A 22896-nucleotide genomic window follows, 5' to 3' on the forward strand; every position below is an offset into this window, starting at 1 on the left:
CACAGTGGTAACAAGGCATGATGGATCCATGTTCTCTTTCTGTTTAAAGAACAGAAATTCTGACTCTACCATCTGAATGTCTCAACAGAAATCGAGACTCATCAGACCAGGCAAAATTTTTCCAGTCTTCAACTGTCCAAATTTTGGTGAGCTCTTGCTATTTGTAGCCTCTTTTTTCCTATTTATAGTGGAGATGAGTGGTACCCAGTGGGGTCTTCTGCTGTTGTAGCCCATCCGCCTCAAGGTTGTGTGTGTTGTGGCTTCACAAATGCTTTGCTGCATACCTCTGTTGTAGCGAGTGGTTATTTCAGTCAAAGTTGCTCTTCTATCAGCTTGAATCAGTCGGCCCATTCTTCTCTGACCTCTAGCATCAACAAGGCATTTTCGCCCACAGGACTGCCGCATACTGGATGTTTTTCCCTTTTCACACCATTCTTTGTAAACCCTAGAAATGGTTGTGCGTGGAAATCCCAGTAACTGAGCAGATTGTGAAATACTCAGATTGGCCCGTCTGGCACCAACAACCATGTCATGCTCAAAATTGCATAAATCACCTTTCTTTCCCATTCTGACATTCAGTTTGGAGTTTAGGAGATTGTCTTGACCAGGACCACAAAATTAACATTTTGTCGTCATATAACTCACCACCAATGAGATTCTTTCTTCTGCTGAACACATAAGAAGATGTTTTTTTTTTTCATTCTTTAAAATATCTTCTTTTGTGTTCAGCAGAAGAAAGAAACTCATACAGGTTTGGAATAACTTGAAGATTTTTTCAAAGTTTAAAAAAACACAGGTATTGAAAATCAGAAACGCTTTCCCATGGAGGATCAAGTGTCAGACATTCATTCATAACTGTGTGGGTGAAAGAGACGTCTCCCACGACTATTCAAATGAATGCAGGGGTTTTCAGTATTGCTAGTCTGGAAAAATAGATCAAGTGCTTAAAACAGCATGTGCCAGAGAGACACTTATAGAGTTAAGGGGGAAAATGCAACAACAGAGCTTCTTTTCACATGAAATGACTGTCAGAGTTATTACAAAATGCTGTTCTGGGTGTTCAACATGTTTAAAACTGTTGTGTATTAAACTGCACAAGCTAACAATGAAGTGACAACTCATTTTATTAATTTCTCTAGGTATTCCAAATATATTTGTGATACCTAAAATGATCTTTCTGCTGTTAGGTGTCAACAACAATGCTGAATTATTCTATTGCGCCATCTAGTGTTCACAAAGAAGCCCTAACATACTCGATTTTGTGACTTTATGTTTTAATTCATGACCTATTGATTTTTATTTGACTTTTTGTGTCTCTCCACAAAAAAGTATTTATGCTTTGCTGATAAAAAACAGTCATTATTTGCAAAAAGTTCTACTTTATTTCACATTCAAATCTATTTCAATAAAGTGAAACAGTAAACAGACAAAAATGAACATTCATATACAGTACATTAACTTAAATAAATAAGCTCTATTTTGCTTATGAAAAAATAAACCATTTCATCCACCACACATATTGCATTGCTTTCTTTCCATGGAAGGTGGTTTCACGTATACACATTGTCATGTAACATATAATGCAACAATTGTACACTCTAAGACATTTTATTTGAATTTCTTGAAATACCTGACTTTGTTGCATTCCCTTTGAGTAAAGGCAAAACAAACATACACCAATTGTCCTAGGGCTTCCTGTAAACCAGTTTTAGGATCTGTGCTCAACATTTACCACAAGTGCACTTCGGTTTCCTCCATTACCCTGTCTTAAGCAGCGCATGTTTTGTACATATCCCACACCTTTTGGTTGCACATCAAATGAATTTAAATGAATTCCATGTGTGCATATTGTCCTCTTAGAAAACTAAGATAGTCTAGGAAAGGCGTTTTATTCGGTCCACTGATCTAAATGTCAGTGTCTGCGGCATCAAGCTGAAGTATGTGATGGCATGGAGTGTGCCGCTTCAGTAGGTCCAAACTAACTTCACAGAACGAATATGGAAAAGTAAATATGGTCCCACAGTAAGACACATATCACATTTCTACACCTGCTATTTGCATTTCTCGCATTTAGTGGGTGGCAGGAGACAAAAATTGCACGAAATTCTCAAAGAAAGAATTTCTCGTCGAGCTAAGCTGTTGTTCTGAATATATATATATATATATATATATGGTTGTCACTGTAGCTCCAGACAAAAGGCCTCTTTGCTGAGTAAAACATTGCAGCACTTTATCCTGTTTTACAGCTCAGTCGCTCTCATCAGTCAAAGGGAACACCAAGTTTAAGTCACAGTCCATCCATCATGGCCAGGAGGTCATCACCCTTGCTGCTGGAACTGGGGGAAGGTTCTCCCGTCTCTCCGAACTCTCCCATGATCTTAGCCAGCTCAGCATTGGTCTGTTTGTCCTGAAATGAGCCAGAGGTATATTGTTACTCCCATGGTACACTTTGGCAGTTTAAAGTTAATCTAAGACTCAAAAACCAATTAGACAAGCTGAGAGCTTTGTCTCAGAGTGGGTGGATCACGGATAATCAGGCATTACAATGTTTTCTGAGGCCAAGAGTCCCATGGCACTGTGCTGGAACAACCTAAGTGTATTACTTTACAAGCGTACAAACATTAATCATTACCTTTGTTGCCTGGATATTAATAACTTCATACGAAAGCTCATCCGGTCTTGATATCAAAGCCTCCCTGTGGGGAAAATCTGTATTTCAATTTTTGTATGAAATCTCATCATCCATTTCATTGACATTTCAAGCTGCACTCTCATGTTTGAAACCACATGACAGTGTCACATTTTACCCCACAATAAAGAGTAATGCATCATTTATTTGCTAATTATTTATATACTGTGAATTATTTTTACAATTTTTGAAAAAAAAAAAAAGCAGAATTTTTGTTTTTATTTTGGGGTAAAATACCACCTCCTAGACATGTTTCATTGAGATAATCTTTAAACCTATTTGTGACAGTCTAGTCAAATTCAATTTAGACTATAACTCAAATAAAAACTCACTCTTCCTCCTCGTCAGTGGCGAAGAGGTTAACACGGAAGCCAGAGTCAGTGCCGGCTGGATTCTGCACCTCCAGACCTCCCATCAGTCTAGCAAGCAGGTTCAACTCTTCTTTTGCCAAAGGGTTCGGAGTTGTGTTGACCTTCAGGATTGTGTGAATTCAGTCAAATAATGCATTCTAATCACATTACACATTTTTCTCAAAATTGTTTTAGAAAAGGCAAGTGCTATTATTAATTGGTCAGGTGCTGACGAAAAAGATTTATATATGAAAATGGCTAAAGACTCATCTGCTCGAACGGAGACATATATATATATATATATATATATATATATATATACTTGATGTCGCCGATCATTAGAATGAAAGCATCAAGTGCTGGCATCTTGAAACAGGGGAGCTTTAATGCATCAGTGTCAATGTAGACAAAGGTCTATCGGAAATAAAATCACCATAAATCATCATGAATGCGATTTTCTCGTTTTTTATTTTTATTTTTGGTTCGTTCCAACGGTCAGACATGTATTTAGCATTGATTCCAGAAAAAAAAAATAAAAATTAAACATTCTTCCTAGTTCAGATTTCATTCGTGTGAACATCATACACAGCACGAAAGTCCGCCACCATCAATTAATTCGAAGTAAAGGCAGAGATAGCAGCGTTACCTAGTTACTTCCTATGACAACTCCCCTGTTCCAAGATGGCGACGGTTTTGACGCATGCTTAAAACCCCAAGGTGACGTCTAGTATATATGTCTATGGAACTGAGATAGGCAGGTCATGGTTAATGTTGTAGACATAATGAGAAGACACCGCTTTCTGCTCCGGTAAAACCGACACAATTATCACTGTTTGTATCACTGTGTATTAAGCTAGTATGTATTAAGATATGGTAAGGGTTCATTTCCTTCATGCACTGCAGACTGGGCTACCTGACCAATCAGAGCAGGCTCTCAAAAAAGTTTAGAGGTTTAGAGAGACTGAACTGTTTCTGGCACTGTGAGAAAAAAAAATGTGATGATGCAATTTATATTATGAGAAAAAAAGAGAACGTTTTTTGACCTTGGATCCATGTAAACGTATTGTAGGAGACCTCAAAACCCAAATTAGGAACCTTTAATAGGGGCACTTTAAAAGAGTCCTAAGAAAGTATAATTTATTTATAATCTTACCTTGGTGTGTTGTGAGGAGTTTTTTGAGGTTCCAGACATGTGTGTTTCAACAGGACGGCTCACACTGTACCTGGAAGTAAAAATAGGACAATTGTACAGCTGATGTGCTAGTGAAAGGCTACCTGTCTCAGGTTTACAGCTAAATTATTCACAAATCAATTAGAAATAACGCTTTGCTACAGAATGATAAAACCTAACACTGATGAATTACACCCCTGTATCTGAAGATCCACAGAAGTGTGAGTCATATGATTCCTTTTTGAATATTAGTAGGAGTATTATTAGAAAGTGGTTGATGCTCACATGTTTGTGCCCAGTTTGATGACTCGATCTCCATACATTTCAAAAGATCCCTCACGGAGAGCGGCGTTGTAGTTGCCCCCGTCACGGAACTGCATCCTTCTCACCTCCTCACCACTACAGCTAAACATCCTGGGAATTAAAAATTATTGATAAATAATAAAATAAATCTAAAATAACTTTAAACAGCATTTCTTATTAAAAATGACCTAATTATTTTAGAACATTTTATGACCTTATATTAATTGAAAGACGCGATGCATTATAAATTAGTGATGTCAAATCAATTATTTATGATTAATCACATCTAACATATACTGTAAATATATATATATATATATATATAAATTTAATAGCACTAGTATATGAATATATTAAATATATTAATTTCTCCCATCACAGATGACACAAGTAAAATGGTGCCTAAAAGAAATGATGATCAGTGTCAACAACTGGTCATACTATACATTCATAAAAATGTTAAGCTAAATCTTGATGTTGATAAAAAAGTTCACAGACATGTTATATGTCAGCTACCCCTAAGCGCTATTAGAATAACTGCTTTTAGTCACAGTCTAAACACAGAACCTGCTATCCTTAGAATAGCTCTCTTATATGTCCAAGTCTGTTGTTAATGCAATTAACAATAAACCCTCACCATCAGACTCGGCTCGAAATGACGGAGGTGATTTCAGAGCAAACATATGCACAACTTCAGCTATAAATTTAGAGGCTATTTATTTATAATGTTTAAATCAAATCAAATCATGCTGTTCTCAGCCTTTTAATGCCTTGGTCATGTCAATACTGTTTTTTTTTTTTTTTGCTTTGGATGTTATCCTATGAAGCCAACCTCATGAGTCCTGGGGTGTGCGTCCCATACGGAACAGGGCCTGATGTGGGAAGAACGAATCGTCCATTGGAGTTCTGTACCTTGTCTTTCAGGAAAATTGATACCTAAAAAAACAAGTTCATATATGTTTAAAATATATTTGGACTATTATTAGTTGAATATTATGCACCTTCATAAACATGGACAATATTTTTGGTAAATTCTCAGATTGGGTTTCTCAGAGTATTCTGTATTCATGTACATAAATCAAAATAAAATAAAGGACTTACTCTTATATGCATATCTTGAAAGAAGATGAGGAGCGTTTGTCTAATTAGTTGAAACTCTCCACCAGATAAAGGGGTATATATCTAAAAATTTCAAGCAAGAGAATAAAATATTTCAAAGCAAAAATCAGTGTGTAGTTGACAATGATAGCAAAATAATTGCCCAATAATAATAAGCATAATAATAAGCTTTCATATTAAATAAAAATATGGAAAATGTATAATAATATTAAATTAACAGATATTACAAATGAAAAAAATACTTATTACATTTAATAATTGAAAACAATCTTAAAATGTATAATTCTGAGCAGTAACGCTATTACCTCTACGAGTTGTTTGTTTGTTTCATCCACTTGGCTGAGGATGCTGGGAGTGTCTTTCACAAAGTCCCTGATGGCATCCATATGATTGAAGGACACAAGGAGGATGTCTTTAGGCCGAGGACACAGCAGGACTTGATACTTGAACGCCATGGTCATCAAGTCATAGAGCTGTTCATGGGAAAAGCACAACAAAGGAGCCATTACATATTTCAGCATATTACTCACCAGAGGGAGCCATTTATCACTATTATGCTTAATAAAATGTAATGATATTTATATAAATTAGAAGTATCTGTTCTAACTATCTGAATTTAAAACTGAAAAAAAGGTTCATAAGAGCTGATTTGTTTACTGAGAATACAAAGAGTTTTGTAGAAAGTTCTCACTAGGAAAATATGCAACACCAAATAAAAAATAAAGCAAACAATCTGTTATCAGAATTCAAGAAAATGACAATGTGTCCTTGAGTTTAGTTTTCACCTTGTCCATACTAGCTTGGTTGAGTCTCATGATGGAGGCATGAGCCAGTCGGTCAAACACCGTCCTGAGAGCCTTCTTGGAGTACAGCTCTTGTGGCTTGAACAGCTCTTCCAGGAACTTCTTATTGAACATGGTGGTAATGATATCATTCATAACTACCACAACACAAACACAAAGACAGAGTTGCAGTGAGTCAAAAGCAATTCTGTGCAAACATGAAGCGGACAACAAAGCCAACACAATGCAGTCTGTACTGTAGAAAGCCGTTTTGCCAAGAAAGACAGATAAACAAAAATAATGTAAATTAAAATTGGCAGATGTTTTCACAGAGAAGCGAGCTGGAAACTGTCATCACATGTTGACTGAGGAAAACACCAATGCTAGAAACAGATACTGTCAAATGGAGGATTTCATTTATATCTCAGTACTAAAGATAACTGTATAAGCTTCCTGAATCTTTGGGGTTCATATTCTACAATAGTATATTTCTCACGCGAAAACATTCAAAATATGAAATTACAATTAAAGGGTTAGTTCACTCAAAAATGAAAATGATCCTATAATTTACTCACATTCAAGCCATCCTAGATACATAAGTTTCGCCTTTCAGCCGAACACAATAGGAGTTATATTAAAAACGATACTGGCTATTTGAAGAGCCTTTATATATATATATATATATATATATATATATATATATATATATCCTTATATATAGTATACCCTAGATTTTGAAGCTCCAAAAAAGCGCATCCATCCATCATAAAAATAATCCATACAGCTCCCAGAGGTTGATAAAGGCTTGGTTGAGTCTCATGATGGGTGTGTTAAATGTAAAGGCCTTCTGAAGCGAAGCGATGTGTTTTTGTAAAAAAAATTTTAAAAAATCTCTATCTTTATAGCTTTTGCCAGTACGCGAGTCTAGTTCCAGGTGGAAGAGTGAAAACCCAATGCATGAGGATTAGGGCTGCCCTCAATTAAAGATTTTTCTAGTCAACTATTAGTCGTTCATTTAAGCGAATAGTCGACTAATCACACATGTATATTAATAAGAAAAATCCTAATAATGAGCCTTTAATTGCCTATACATAGCCTAATCAGTGCTCAAGCATGCATAAAGCTTGCCACAGCGCACCGGATTGTGGAATAACCTGCCACTACGTGTCAGAACTGCTTCTACATTAGCTGGATTTTGCTTAAAACTTGTCCTTTTCAATTCTTTGTAATTCTACTGCATTTTTTTTCTTAGAATTAAAATTTTCTGTCCATTTGAGCTTTTTGTGTTTCTTTCATGTGGGCCCTATAGCACTTTTAAATTTGCTTTATAAATAACATTTAATTTGAATCGATTTGATTTGATTATGATGGATGGATGCACTTTTATGGGCTTCAAAATCAAAGGTACCATTCACTCCCATTATAAATCTAGGATGCCTAGAGGGTGAGTTAATTACGGGATAATTTTCATTTTTGGGTGAACTAACCCTTTAAAGTAGTGCAAAACCGCTACACAGCAAGTGCCTATAAGAGCTGGCACTACTTTGCTCTATGGCCAGCAGCAAAGCAAGCAGAATGTTAACAATACCTCTTTTTCTGTCCTCCTCTAGCCAATCTGCTACAGTGGCTACAAAGATTACAAATCAAAAGGACATATTTAAAATGATCCTCCAAGGAGGTTAACTAAATACCAGGTACGGCATCGGCTACATTTGTTGTGTATAGGCCTATCTATTACATATGCAAGCAACAAGCAACTAATTCACACCATTTTGTGACTTCTGTGGCACATTTTGATACCAAAAGGCAATGTCAGCACAACTGCAAATTTCATTATTAATATTTAAGTATGAAAAATGAGATGAAACCCTGAACATATATTAGACAGGAAACCATGATACTGGCATAAACTGTTGTTGAGGAAATGTAATTGCCACAAGCCACAGAGTTGCATGCAACAAAAGTAACGCATTAAAATAAATAAATAAATAAACTTAACATACTACGTCATTACCTCCAACTATCAAAACTTCTGATGGACATTCTTGATTTTTTAGATAATACTATTTAGATGGCCGCAAAAATATGTATATATATAGTTTTTCTATTATTAGTTTAATACACAATATGACTTGTGTAATGTTTTGTCAGAAAAGTGTGACATTTGTGCTGACACTTATTATATTTGTTTTGTAATATAATGTCGATCACATTTTTAGGGGCCACTGCATATTTACAACCTTTTCCATAATTAAATTTGACAAGGGATGCTACCAATGCAAAAACATGTTTCCTGCATGTAAGTTAACAGAAGGGATCTCACTGTAGCCTATTCAAAAACAGGCTAACTGGCTAATTATGTAAAAGCAATAGCAGAAGATCCAACAACTGCATTCCTTTGCAAAGATCACAAACGATGATCATAAATACGACGTTAACATCATAACCCGGGACTCCAGAACAGACTTGCTTTATTAGCTCCCAGGCATATTAGCTGCCATCTACCTTTCTTCGCTTTATCTGCTGGGATATTCTGAGCCCGCAGGCGCTGATCCAGGATGTACAGCATTTCTCCACCCAGATTAATGAAGAGAAGAGGCAACGTTCGCGTCGACATCCCCACTGAAGATGGATAAAGAGCAGCTAGTATCGGTAAGCAGTCACTGGTTGTCAATAAAAAGTCGCGACCTGCGCTCTGCGTGTTTGTAGCTGAAGATCCTGCAGAATAATAAGCGTCTGTAAACCCTCTCTCGGTTGCCAGGTCACCGCCAACAACAGCCAATCAGAGGCGCTCGTACTGCTGTGCGATGATGACGCAATACGTCTCTCCAATTTCGCATTGACGTGAAGTTATATATAATTTGTATGGTCGTTTATAAAGCAAAAAATAAATAAAAAAATATTACAATCAACAGCAAAAGAGTTCAAATTGTAAATAAATTTAAAAATACTGTGTTGATTTAATTTTTTATTGTGTTTGAGGTGAATAGGCCTAGGCCTATTAAATATATGAGACACCTGTAGTAACATTAATGCTGCAGGTTGGTACATTTTAAGCATTATAGCAAATTTGTCAGCTCGTACAATGTAATAATGAACATAATTGCAAGCATTCACACAATATTAAATTCACTCATATTCAAGACTTAACTGCAATAATATATTGTAACACAATTTACTTTGCTTATCAAATAAACAGAATTTGTCACCTTTTTTTATTTAAAATAAAACGTTTTTACAGATTCTATCGTTTTAATTATCCTGCCGCCGCATACTACTCTAATTCAAAGAATTTGAAAACTGAAAAGGTAATGACTAGGTTAGGTTTAAGTCTCTCCATTCCTGATACGAATTTCTCTGGTCATTCTGCATGTTTCAAATACTCCACAGCAACAGGTCATCAAAGCATCATTGCATATTGTGCCCTGCAGGGGGGAAAAAAATAAAGAATGGCACTGAGTAACACATAAGTGGACAGAAATATATCCATGGATAACAGGATATATGGGCTATAATGGGATATCTGATCCTTAATCTTCAGCATACCTGTATTCCATAGGTTAGACGCATGTGTGTCCTCATTGCAGCCATTCCTCCAGGTACACATGAGAGACATACATTCTCACCATACTTGTGTGCTGTGTAACAGCTGAGGGCTATTGGACAGACAAAGCCAAGTCCACCTAGCCAATGAAAATGAAAAAAGCAGACAATTGCTCAAAGATCATGCGCTTTTTGTTAACAATGCGCCACTGATAAAAGCAGTAAAGTGACTAACACAGAGTTCTCATTGGCTAAATATTAAACCACCTAAAATATACCAATAAAATCTTTAGTTTGAATACAATTTGGATGGTTTGCCTGCTGATCTCAACACTTACAGACAAGTAGGTCACTGCAGCAAGAACAAAGACCAGTGCTCCACTCTCCAGTCTGCACATTTGTACCATAAGAGCCAGCACCAGGCTGAGTGATGACTGGGTTTGACATGTCAATCAAAACAAGCAGTCCACCAAGGAAGCCGAGAGAATGGCTCGAGATGTTTTCTTCCTAGGTAATTTGTAAAAAGAGTGACAAATTTATATCCATCAATTCTTAGGGGGAAAAAAAGTACATAATTACAAACTAAACACCATTTTAGAAAGAAAAAATATGGATTTTATAACATATTTTTTTTTATTTTTTGAGCGATTTGTGCTATTAAAAAGATAGTTCACCCCAAAATGAAATACCCGTCATTATTTACGCACCCTCAAGTCATTCCAAATTTGTATGAAGTTATTTCTTTTGTGTAACATGAGAAGATATTTATAAAAATACTTATTTTCTTTCTTTTTAGTCAATACAACGAAATGCTATTTTGGTCCCCATTGACTTTCATTGTATGGTCAAAAACAATTGAAAAGCTTTTTAAAATATGATCTTTTGTGTTGCACTGAAAAGTCATAAAGGATGGTTGAGGGTTAGTAAATGATAAGTCTGATGATATGACACTGTTTTACAGGATCAAACATTTTACATTCAAAAATGTTTAATATGCAAGAAATTACTTTAGAAAACAAATATATCTGGAGCAGCTCTTATTACACTGCTAAATCTTTATATTTCACATCTAAATCCCACCAATATTAAACAAATGAAATGAAATAATTTATCTTAAAAGTTGATACAAGAAACAAATAGCTGTGAGTTTAAGTCTATAAAATGATTTTTATTTTAAATCGATAAAAAAGTTCTATAATATAAAGTAAGTTAAAGACTACAAAAAAGTACCTCGTGTTCTTCTGAGCCTCTTGATCAGCTTGCAGTTGAAAAGGAAGTTGTGACACAAACCAACACACCACGCTTGCTACTCTCGTATGCATCGTTTCCGATTCACGCATATAAGCTTTACACAAGCAGATCACGATCACGGGGGAGGTCTGAGTTGCAATAGGAAATATGACCAACAAGAATTCTTTACAATCAATGGATAATCTCACACGAGTAAAGCATTGATAGTTTGACCTCAGATCATGTACCTGATTGTCATGCATTTCTTGTAAAATTATAGAGTTCAGGGAACTGAGAGAAGCCAAACCATTTGTACTAGCCACACAACCACAATGCATCAGTCTTGCATATGACACAGGTCTTCAATCAGGTGCTGATCCAAAACTCTTGAGTGTGCGAAACTAACATGTCATCAAAGGATTTCTATGAAGTTATTCTGATATAATCATCAGTAGTGAGGAATGATAACAAAACAATACATTTTAAGATCTTTTATTTGGTGCAGCTAGAATACACTTCAGAGAAATTAGTATGTTTTACCATTGACAAATAAATGACAGCACACAGATCTTTTGATGTCAATCATGTTTCGGTTTGGTTTTTCTTTGAACGTCACATGAATCAAAAGAGGACATATCAGATTGTTCTTCTGAACTTGTCAGCACACAGTGACAGTTCATGTCTGAACACTGCAGTTCTTTGTGGTTATTTCGAGGATGTTAGCTCTTTTTCTTTAGCCTCTGTTGCTTTTTGTTTCTCTCTCTGCTCTGCTTTTTGTTTCTGGACCTCTTTAAAGACCTGGGAGGAAGAAAACCACAGGTCAAACACAAAACCTGAACTCCACAAAGAATATAGGGACATTTTAGTAAGAGCTGAGAACTTACCTTATTGCAGAAGGCTTTTTTGGCAAGCCAACGTCGGGTGACCCGCCGATAGTATTCAGGAGGGAATGTGTACGTGATTCCGAGCTCTTGACACACCTTCACAAAGGATTCATAACGGGTCCTTCTCAGAAACTTCAACTTTTTCTTCCTGCTGTCGATGGTCATGAGCATCCATCTTTTGTTGGCTTTGTCCTAATGTCACATGACAAAAGAGGTTTTGATGCTGTTGTGCAATAATTTGACTCATTTGCTGCATGCATCCTAATTCGCCTATTCATAATATGCTTTAAAAGTATGTACTGTTTTTGTAAATGACCACACATATCTTTTCACAATGTTGTTGCAGATGAACTATAATGTGGATAACATTGAATAAATATCTTTTCATTAGGTTAGATACTGATTCTTAACCCCCTTTATCTAAAGCTCTCTACTTAACTTCTCGCATATCCGCCATGTTTGTAGTTAAGCACTTTTTATTTGTGTTTGTAGTTCTAATAGAATTCTTGTCCAATGGGCAATGGGCAATATTAGCCATTCGATCGAGTGTGCAAGGATTAGAAGACTATCCAGATATCTTCTGAATACTCATTTCAACACACTACGATTTGGGACAAACTAATTCTAATTTTGAATATTATTTAGCAGTGGAGACGGGGACATCAATATATAAATATATTTTAAATTTTGATCGAAATTATTGCTAGGGATATATCAGTGTCACTGGATATTGGTAGGGACACGTCCCTAGCTTCCATACTAAATGCTACGTCCCTGCTATTTAGGACGGATAGTATCTGAATTGGGATGCATCAATTGTTTCCACATTTTCTTAAAGGCATAGTTCACCCAAAATGAAAATTCTGTCATTAATTATTACTCACCCTCATGTTGTTAAACCAATAAGACTTTCAATCATTTTTGGAGCTCAAATAAAGTTTTTTTTTTATATATTCTCTTATTGTTTGTCCATCAATTGAAAGTCCATACAACCAAAACTTTTTATGAATCAAAGAGTTTGATGCAAGTCTTCTGAACGCATTAAAATGTATTAAATAAATATATTAAAAATATCTTCATTTGTACTTTGAAGATGAACAAATGTATTACGGTTTTGGAACAACATGAAGGTGAGTAGATTAAGAGAGAACTTTCATTTTTGGGTGTCAGGGACAGAAAACTATGCTTAATGATATAAATGTTTAAAATGATTATAAACTAGCATATAAAATAATTCATACATATCAAATCAAGTGACATCAGCCCGAAATCATGCGAGTTTCTCCCAAAACTAACTTCCTTATTTCAGGCTTTTTTGCAATAACGTTTAACCACCTAGTAAAAAGTTGATTTTTTGCAGAGATGAAGTAATTTCCTCTCAAGTCCACACAGTTAAACCACAGGGGCAGATCATCACTTTAACTAAGAACATTTTCACTAAAAATAGACAATCAGAAAGAGTCATGATTTTATCTTTATTAAGAATATATATTTTTAACTTTTTTTTCAACAAAAAAAGCTGTTGTGCAGCTTAATAATTTTGTGCAAACTGTGAAACCCATTTAAGGATTCTTTATTGAATAAAAGATTCAAAAGATATATTTTTTGGAACAATATGAGTATTTAAAGTAATTTTTGATCAATTTAATGTATCCTTGCTAAATAAATGTATTCATTTCTTCCAAAATAAAATCATACTCATCCCAAACTTTCAAATGGTAGTGTATATACTTTCATTACTACTGAACACATGAGCATATGCACAGGATTTCCTGTTTCTTTGTGAGTGTTAATCAAATGGAGTGGGAACAAATGTTCTCACACCTCTGCTGAAAGCTGAAAAAAAGTCACACTACTGAAGCTTTTTGTTTACCTTGGGGTGTTTGTGCAAGTGCTCCTGGAAGTTGCGAATACGTGCTGTCATAATCGCTACTGTAACGCAAACAAGGACATTTCACATGATTGTGTCATGTTCTGAGATTCCAGCTTGGTTAAAGCAGTGGTTTAGTCAAGTTTTTTAAGAAAGAAAAAAAAGAGAACTTGCCCTTGACTTCTGTTGAGGTGCGATCATTCTCATCCCTCTGAACCTTGGCAATGAGCTGTTCCTCTTTCAAACGCAGTTTTTCACTCTAAAGAAAGACATATATATATATATATATATATATATATATATATATATATATATATATATATTATAGACACACAGTTAAGTTTGAGTTATTGAGTTAAATATTTGAGTTTGAGTTAAAACCCCTTTAGTTTCCTGAAGTCCCACTCCCTAATATTTTGAAATCGGAAAGTATTCAATACTGAACTAAAAGGAAATAAAAACCCGTACATGATTTGCAAACTCCAGCGTAAGCAGTTTCTTCACCACATCGTCAACCCTGCAAAGATATGACATAATAATGCAACCGTTCTGCATTCAAGAACATAAAGGAAGTCTGAAGTAATCATGTACTTTTTATACATGCAATTATACACAATATATAATAAATATACAATCATAGTGTTTATACAATAATGAGCGGATTAATGCAACAATGGAGAATAAAAAAAAAACAAAAAAACATACGATTGTGCAAGTGGGACAGACGCATATTCATGCTTCAGCAAAGATGGATGCAGGTCTTGAAGCTGACTTGGGAATTCTGGAAAGAAAATAAAGCAAAAAGGCAATGACTCAAATCAAAACTGATATCAAACTGAAAGGCTATAAAATTGACTTGCATAATTGAAAGTTTAACGCCCGTCAGTATTAAAGGGCTTGTTCACCCCAAAATGAAAATTCTGTCAGTAATGACTCACCCTGATGTTGTTCCAACCCCGTTAGGCTTTCGTTCATCTTCAGAACACAAATTAAGATATTTTTTGATTAAATCTGAGAGCTCTTTTTGGAGCTGGATCAGTCCTCCATTGGATTCTTAAGGGATCGAAACTTGCCGGCCCAGAAAAGTTGTTAAAGACATCGTAAAAATAGTCCAAGTGACTACAGTGGCTCAATCTTAAGTTTATCAAACGATGGGAAAACTTTTTTGTGCACAAAAAAACAAACAAAAATAACAACTTTATTCAATTAATTTCCTTCTCTGTGGGCCTAATTTGTATTCTGAAGATGAACGAAAGTCTAACGGGGTTGGAACAAGTAATTACTGACAGAATTTTCATTTTGCAGTGAACTAACCCTTTAAGGTCCATTCACAATAAGAACAATAACTTTTAGGGCTGTCAGTTAAAAGCGTTAATGGTTATAATATAATAAAAGTGTCAATGGTAGAGGAAAGTTCTGTGGGTGATCTACTGAGAATGGAAATTCACAGAGTCATGTCAGGTGCAAAATCGGTTTAGACATGCTTTTGAGCATGAAATAATGGCGCAAATACCACTAAATTGACAAAGTAAATATAATCGCATGATTCACTTAAAGCTACACTGTGTAACTCTTTTAGTTTATTCTTAGCTAAAAACACTTAGTTCTTTCAAAAATATATATGCTCATTAATGTATATTTACTTCGTTCAAGTAATAAAGTATTCTTGTGAGTATATAATATGCCATTGAAAATACATACGGGTAAGGGGTTCTAATGTCGGTCGCCATGTTGCCCCTCCATCTTGAATGTACATTAGCCAAAGAGGGACATAACCGTTAATTCAAGCTTCGCCTTTCGCATTTACGTTTGAGTTAACACTCATGGATGAGGTCGAACTGGAAGCCACGTTAATCTTGGACTACATTGGCCACCGTAGGAGTTAAAACGAAATCGGAATTGAGAGGAACAGAAACTTATATTCACTGGATGGTCATATACCTTTTCACCACTAGATGGGGGTAAAAATCACACAATGTAGCTGCAATTGCATTTGAAATAAGGTCAGGCGTAAAAACAACAGTGACCACGCCTTTTCAACAGTCTCACTCAAGGTCTTTAGTACGAGTAAGAGGGTTTGCGCTGGCGCAAGCTGTTAGTAAATCTGGCTTTTACTGTGTAGTGGCACAATTGTTTTCTCTTACCTTGTTTCTTCCTAGAGGGCCGAGCATACTGCCTCACTGGTTGGTTTGGAAGGGTTTCATCACCTGAAACAAACCGTAAAGTCATATATATTGCCTTAGTCACTTTAAAATTGCTTACAAAAAAATGTATAATGCACAATTGCAGAAACTATAGAATTCTTTAAAAAAAACATATGTAGGAGAAGACTTTATTTGGTGTCTGACTGTTGTATCACTTCAAGTCTACTTTAACAATTGTAAGTATTTATGATAAAAACCCCTTTAACTAGGATGGCAGGCATTTAAAAACATTTGTAAGTCAAAGCTTTTTACTCTCCTCTGGAAGTAAAAAGCTGAAGAAAGTCTATTTGAGACACGTCAATGGTGATAAAGTGTCACTAAGGGTGGGGGTGATTTGGTTGGCCACATCCTTCCCGCACACCCACTCAAGGAAAAGACACGTCGGGGAGACTGTCATGAAAAAGCCAGGTAACTTGAGACAAATTTGTGCGAAAAAACAACAACTTGTTTTTACGCCATTTACTTTGAGCTGTTGCATTGACATCTCATTTAACTTTAGAATGTCAAACACTGGATACTAGGGACAAAATTTTACATTTAATTAAGATTTTAAGCAAATAAATTTGAGGTTAAACTAAAAAAAGTTTTACAAATAAAAATTCTGTCATTATTTACTCACCCTTAAGTATTTAAAATCTGGATTACTTTCTTCTATGGAACACAAATGAAGATTTTTGTGGAATCAATGTTGGTAACCAAACTGTTTTGGTTACCATTGAAAAAAGTCAAACAGGTTTGGAACAACAAACCTTGCTTGGTGAGTAAATAACAGAATCTTCATTTTTTTGGGTGACGTACCCCATTATGTACATCGTACTGGTTATCTGAAGGAAATGGGCCAAAGATGGCTAAACCAGTGACCTAGTTATTTTTGATTACTTAGTAAAAGACTTTCAGAAAACTGGTAAGCATTTTGCTGATGCTGATGCTTGATCCTGTTGTATTACTATGCAAATGTGAGCATTTGAGAAAAATCGCATAAGTATGGCAAATAAGCCATACATTCGTTCTTTTTAAATAACCTATACACCCACTCTTTCATAGTTCACAAGCCTTGCGGGAACTAGTAATTCAACACATTTCCCCCACACATTATTTTTTGCCCCAAGAACAAGAACAGAGCTGCAAATAAAAAACTTTATTTTTTATAAAGTTAACGTCTCGTAAAGCTCAGTTCGCTTGCCAGTTTGACAGCAACACAAAATGGGCCACGAACAACTTACCACCACATTCTGAGGGACTGTCCCTCCCTGTACTACAAGCATCTGATTAATAACTTACAACAAACGTTCCAAAGTTTGGGGTCGTTAAGATTTTACTCTGCATCATTACTTCAGTGTCACATGATTCTTCAGAAATCATTCTAAAATCCTGATTTGGTGCTCAAGAAACATTTCGTATTACCAATGGAATAGAAATTTCAAATGATCAGCATTTTTTTTATTGTGTAAAAATATCTATCTCTGTAACATGATGTATGTTTAAATCACAGGAGGAAAATAAATATTGCTTCTTAGTGACTCCCGTTTACTCCAGAGGGACTTTCCCTGTAGTAAGCGTACTGTCAGACACTTTAAATAAGAAAGCATCGGCAAAAGGACAATTAATAGTAACAACCTACAACGGATAGGCCCACATAGATCACAATATAGACCATTTCACAAGATGTAAACAACACTGGTCCAGAAGCACTTCCTGTTTCAGTTTGTAACTGTTTTCTTTATTTCACATGTAAAAAAAACATCTTAAAGATGTTTGTTTAACTTTTTGATTCAGTTTTAAATGTTCTGTTGGTTGTATTTTATCCCAGCTTGTATGTAGTGTTAAAAAACTGAAACAGGAAGTGCTTCTGGACCAGTGTTGTTTACATCTTGTGAAATGGTCTATAGTATGGCTACTTCATAACCTGTCTGGCATCCTACACAATACATGCTGCCTTAAAGGATGTAGAGTAAAGTGTACTGTATGTAACCCAAGTCAGCAAATAAGTAGGCCTACTAGCACTTAACCATGGTTGTAACGGTATGAGGTTTTTAAATTATGATAACCATCTCTAAAAATATTACAGTCTCACAGTATTAAAGCTGCACTACAGGAACACATATGCAACTTCGCCCGTAAAGGTAATGGGCGTGAATTTTCCGGACAACCCACTACACAGTTTAGCCAATCACAACACACCAGCCCAAACTAACCAATCTGAGCCCATTGCCTGTTTCTAAGGGAGTGGTTTCATAGACTCAGGAAGTCAACCGGTCGTTCAAATGACAGAGGAGAAAGCGGCTTACAATAAAGGTGAAATTTATGAAAAATAAGACTTTTAAAAAAAGAAAAACCACGAACACAAGTTATATTGCACCCCATAAACAAAATCATGCAAAGAAAAAAAGCAGTAAACAACCCCTATAATAAGTTTAAATATATCAAGTGCTGTGAGAAAAGGCTATAAATCTCCACCTCCAACATCCTCACGTGCAATATAGCCTACTAGTCAAGACTTCTTTATGTGTACAGATGTGCCGTAATCACGTAAAGACATCATCGAATCTCATGTGGAAATCCACCAGTACCACAGGAGTTATAAATATTATTACAAGCTTACCGTTTTGAATCGAGCTAAGGCAAGCAGATTGAATTTAGAAAAGACAAAAGAGAAACAGATGTTTTAGTAGCAGATTGTGATAATATTTTTTATAACATTAATGTGGGGAAGGATTCAAACCATAACCCCCCCCCCCCAACCCACAACCATTAATTTTCACACATTGCTGGGACATGACAAGTCACACTTAGTCATTTTGGTACTCGCACACATATATGACAACCATCTAGTGCTCTTTTTCTCACCTCACTATCTTTGTCTTAGTCACCATTTTATTGTATTAACCCTCTGGTGGTCTTCAGTCATTTCAGATCAAAAAAAATGTTTAGAAATTTTAAAATGTTTCACTCCATTAAATGTTATGTGGCCTAAGATCCTGCGGCCGGGCACTGCTGCTAGTCCCTCGCTTTAGACTCAAGTGTGTAGAGCCGAGCGTGCATTTGTGGTGGCAGGGCCAAGAGATTAGAACGGCCCCTTATCGGCCCCTTTCAAGTCTCTTTGAACCCTCAATCGGGTCATGGGGTCTATACGACCCCAATTGACTATTACTTAATAAACAAAAAGGTTAACTTCATCTTAGTGGAATAAGATTTTGTGACTTTTCAAACATTATCTATCTATAAACACAAAAAAACTGGGCTTGATTCGGTTGTTCTGAAGGCATGTAAAAAAATAAATGTTTACACTTCTGGTCTTCGGGGTTAATATGACCCCACATTGAAATGAATGGGAAATGTGAAATATATTTTATAATAAATATATTTTATTCATGTGTCAAAAAAAAAAAAAAAAAAAAAAAAAAAAATCCGGCATAAATCTGAAAATGTTTACACAGAAATGAATACCTGGTACTAGAGCATAAATGCAATGTATCATAAAAAACAATATTTCATATGCAAGCTAATTGTGTAGTTTTTTTTTGTGGTATATGGATAGAAAACACAGCATCAATGAATAGATGAAAAGTAAACAAAACAACAAATTATATATTATTTGTATTATTAAAAATGTATATTTTTGTACAATTACTCAAACAATTGTTTGGGTCGTATAGACGCCGAAGCCCAGAAATGTAAACAGGAAACAAAGACCATATGAAGGTTAAGAAACCTACCTGTTTTCTTTAGTATATTGTTTTTTTTTTTTTTTTTTTACAGTTGTTTTTTTTGAGTCTGATACTATTTTGCTACTCCTGTTTTAAGGTTACTCTTTGCTCTTATTTTTTGTTTTGTTTATTGTTATGCATGTTAAATCTTATTTTTAATCTTGTTGTTTTGTAAAGCACTTTGGTCAGCCTAGTGGCTGTTGTAAATGTGCGCTATAAATAAAATTGAACTTATGACACTTGGTGACCTTTGTGACACTTGCTAAGTGAACAGTCAACACAGAGACCAAAAATGGACATGATTTGAAAAGTAAACAAATAGTCACACTTATGTTCTTCACAGTCAAAATTGTTCACCATAAGAAATGAATATGGAATACGAAACTACATAGAACAATTCAAAACAGTCTTTGATAATGTCTTAAAGTCTTAATCCAAATACAACACCTAATAATGGTAGGTAATTTATGTCTAAAAACAGTCAGGAATTAGGAATTCCACAACCCTGAATGAGCCAAAACATGACCAGTCAAAGATAAAGTGAATATCATTGATCGTCTCCTGAGTCCTGACATGGCCACATATTAAGGTCTGGGTAGATCAGATGGCAAACAATCAGTTCTTATATTCAACGTGTTGGATCCCGGAGAAATGGGAAGGAATAAAGTGACTTTGACAAGGGCCAAATTGTAATGGCAAAGCGACTGAGTCAGAGTATCTCTGAAATGGCAAGGCTTGTGGGTTGCTCCTGGTCAGCAGTGATGAGAATTTACCAACAGTGGTCCGAGGAGGGACAAACCGGCGACATGTCTTCCCACGGCTCATTGATGCACAAGGGCAACGAAGGCTATCCCATCTGGTCCGAGCCAACAGAATGTGGCACACAAAATTTTTAATGACTGTTATGGGAGAAATATATTACGACACGCGCTGCGTATGGGGATGAGTAGCCACAGACCAATCAGAGTGCCTATGACCAGTCTTCTGTTGACAGCACCAACAATAGGTAAACGAGTGATGGAACTGGACCAGTGGAAGAAGGTTGCTTGGTCCAATTAGTCCAGTTTTCTTTTACATCACGTGGTAAAATATAAAAGTAAAAAAAAACCCATTGAAATAAAATATAGTATTCATTTGATTAAAACAGAAAAGTAAATGTTACTGTTTTTGATTGCCAATGACCACCAGTGTGACCCTCAAGAGAGGTGGCTTTATTTATTTAATTTTATTTATTCTACAAATAGTGATATATCACTAACCTCACAAATAGTATATAAAAAGTGATTATATTAGTTAGTAAAGTAAAAATAGCCTTTTCCAAATAACAAGGCTTGCTATTTGCAACGATGACGCATGATTAGATAGGTATTATAGGATACAGATCTAGATCATAGTATGTGGACTTGAATAAACATCAATGTCATATGACAAAACGCTGACGATATGATGCCCATTTAATTAGAAAATGCAGTGACTGAGATTTTAGAGCCCCCTAGAGGTTAATACCCTAACTGCATATGCTGCCAATAATACGTTTCTAAACCAAAATATACTAAATTAAACATACACAACGATAGTAACTTACACCCATCCTGGCTAACATAAATAAGACGCCACCTTAAAGTGGCACGAAATGCTTAATAATGTGTAAAAAACTTAAAAAATAAAAAACGGATTTAATTATTGATACCAATCGATATTGTAACAGTCTCTCAAGTGTTTGTGAATGCATATAGGCCAGCATGTTGAAGCCGTCTAAAGTAATTAGTCGTTGACTCGGAGCTTGGATGACAAAAACATACATACCTTTAAAATTACGGGTTAACGTCCAGTACGAAAAAGAGCTGCATGTAGACTGCCTGAGGGCAGCAGAGACGGCAATGCTGGCCTGCCTTACGCCTGAGAATACACTCCATGTCTGTAAACCCAACGCCGTAGTTCGAAAAATATTTTTTAAAACCATTATGATTCCCGTATATAAATAAGTCGACTAAAGTTTGTATATGCTCTTGCAGAACGCATTTGCCCCTTCAGTTCAAGTAAGTCGCCATCTTTAAACAGACATTAGTAATCTACGCCGAAAATGTAATGTAAAGACAAGCAATCGAGCACCGATTGAATCGATGTAGCCTTTGTTTCCTTCCTATTGCATTGTGAACATTAACGTAGATACGTTTTGTTTATGACATAAAAAAGAGAATAAAACAGCGAGTGTACTGTTCTATCATTATCTAATATTATCTGGCCTTCTGTCATTTGAAGGTCAGGACACACTTGTCCTTTCAGAGATCATTCACGGAAGTTAAAATAGCCTAGTGCTAATTTTTCAACCTTAATGTTCTGTTGTAATTTACTTTCTTGCTGTATATTGCCTTTTCAAAATCTGTTTATCTGTTTTTTACTTTGTTCACGTTTCTGAAGATGATCAATAGTAGCTAAATTTGTTTGTAAGGTTTCCGAGGTAGCTAATTTGACCCTATAGCAAAAATACATAGATAGATACGATGGAGGCTTTATCATTACAGTATGATAGCAGATAGCACACGTTCGTCTACAAGATGTCAGTTAAAGATCACTTAATCTAGAAAGCGTTCTGTTTACTAAAATCTGATAGACGTATTAAAGATTTCAGTTTTACATTCTAAATCATAAACACCTAGACAATTCTTAAACATTTGACTCCTGACTGTAAATGTCCTATAGACGTGTTGCAGATGAGCAAACATGGTAAAAAAAATCAGTCTTACAGATGTAAACACGTACATCAAGATGTCTCTGTGATGTACCTGCCTGTGCTATATGTAGGGCCTAATCCAAAATTAATGAAATTATTAAGCACATGTGTCTGTCTCAACAACATAAGTCCATTTTTGAACAACAAATCTGTTTGTTGAAAACAAATTTGTTATTTACTTAGCCAAATAAGCAATCAATAGCCTATGCAATCCATTAATTATTCTAATGATTTTATTATAATATGATATGTCAACACAGATGAAGCCTACGGGATATCATAATTATCTCATCATCAGCCGCCCTCTTGT

The 22896-nt window shown here is 35.5% G+C and overlaps 3 protein-coding genes across 3 annotated transcripts; all 3 read right to left on the bottom strand.

Moving 5' to 3' along the window:
- Positions 1-2149: 2149 nt before the first annotated feature.
- On the bottom strand, positions 2150-9196 carry oscp1b (organic solute carrier partner 1b). The gene is made up of 10 exons (XM_039679593.2): positions 8920-9196; positions 6418-6572; positions 5938-6105; positions 5615-5695; positions 5346-5449; positions 4496-4624; positions 4193-4262; positions 3022-3161; positions 2633-2696; positions 2150-2407 (listed from the first exon to the last, which is right to left on the bottom strand). The coding sequence occupies exons 1-10, from the start codon at positions 9029-9031 to the stop codon at positions 2288-2290; spliced, it is 1143 nt and encodes a 380-aa protein (XP_039535527.1). The 5' UTR covers positions 9032-9196; the 3' UTR covers positions 2150-2287.
- A 173-nt stretch (positions 9197-9369) lies between these two features.
- Positions 9370-11310, bottom strand: ponzr11 (plac8 onzin related protein 11). The gene is made up of 4 exons (XM_089117849.1): positions 11188-11310; positions 10296-10464; positions 9961-10097; positions 9370-9839 (listed from the first exon to the last, which is right to left on the bottom strand). Exons 2-4 carry the CDS (start codon positions 10402-10404, stop codon positions 9741-9743), a joined length of 345 nt encoding a protein of 114 aa, XP_088973975.1. The 5' UTR covers positions 10405-10464; positions 11188-11310; the 3' UTR covers positions 9370-9740.
- Positions 11311-11663: 353 nt separating this feature from the next.
- Positions 11664-21927, bottom strand: mrps15 (mitochondrial ribosomal protein S15). Its single transcript, XM_039679595.2, has 8 exons — positions 21659-21927; positions 16086-16148; positions 14647-14722; positions 14410-14458; positions 14116-14200; positions 13945-14003; positions 12072-12263; positions 11664-11985 (listed from the first exon to the last, which is right to left on the bottom strand). Exons 1-8 carry the CDS (start codon positions 21813-21815, stop codon positions 11893-11895), a joined length of 774 nt encoding a protein of 257 aa, XP_039535529.2. The 5' UTR covers positions 21816-21927; the 3' UTR covers positions 11664-11892.
- Between the last annotated feature and the right edge of the window lie 969 nt (positions 21928-22896).

The sequence above is a fragment of the Pimephales promelas genome, chromosome 12, assembly GCF_988280905.1.
Source record: "Pimephales promelas chromosome 12, fPimPro1.hap1.1, whole genome shotgun sequence".
Lineage (NCBI taxonomy): Eukaryota > Metazoa > Chordata > Actinopteri > Cypriniformes > Leuciscidae > Pimephales > Pimephales promelas.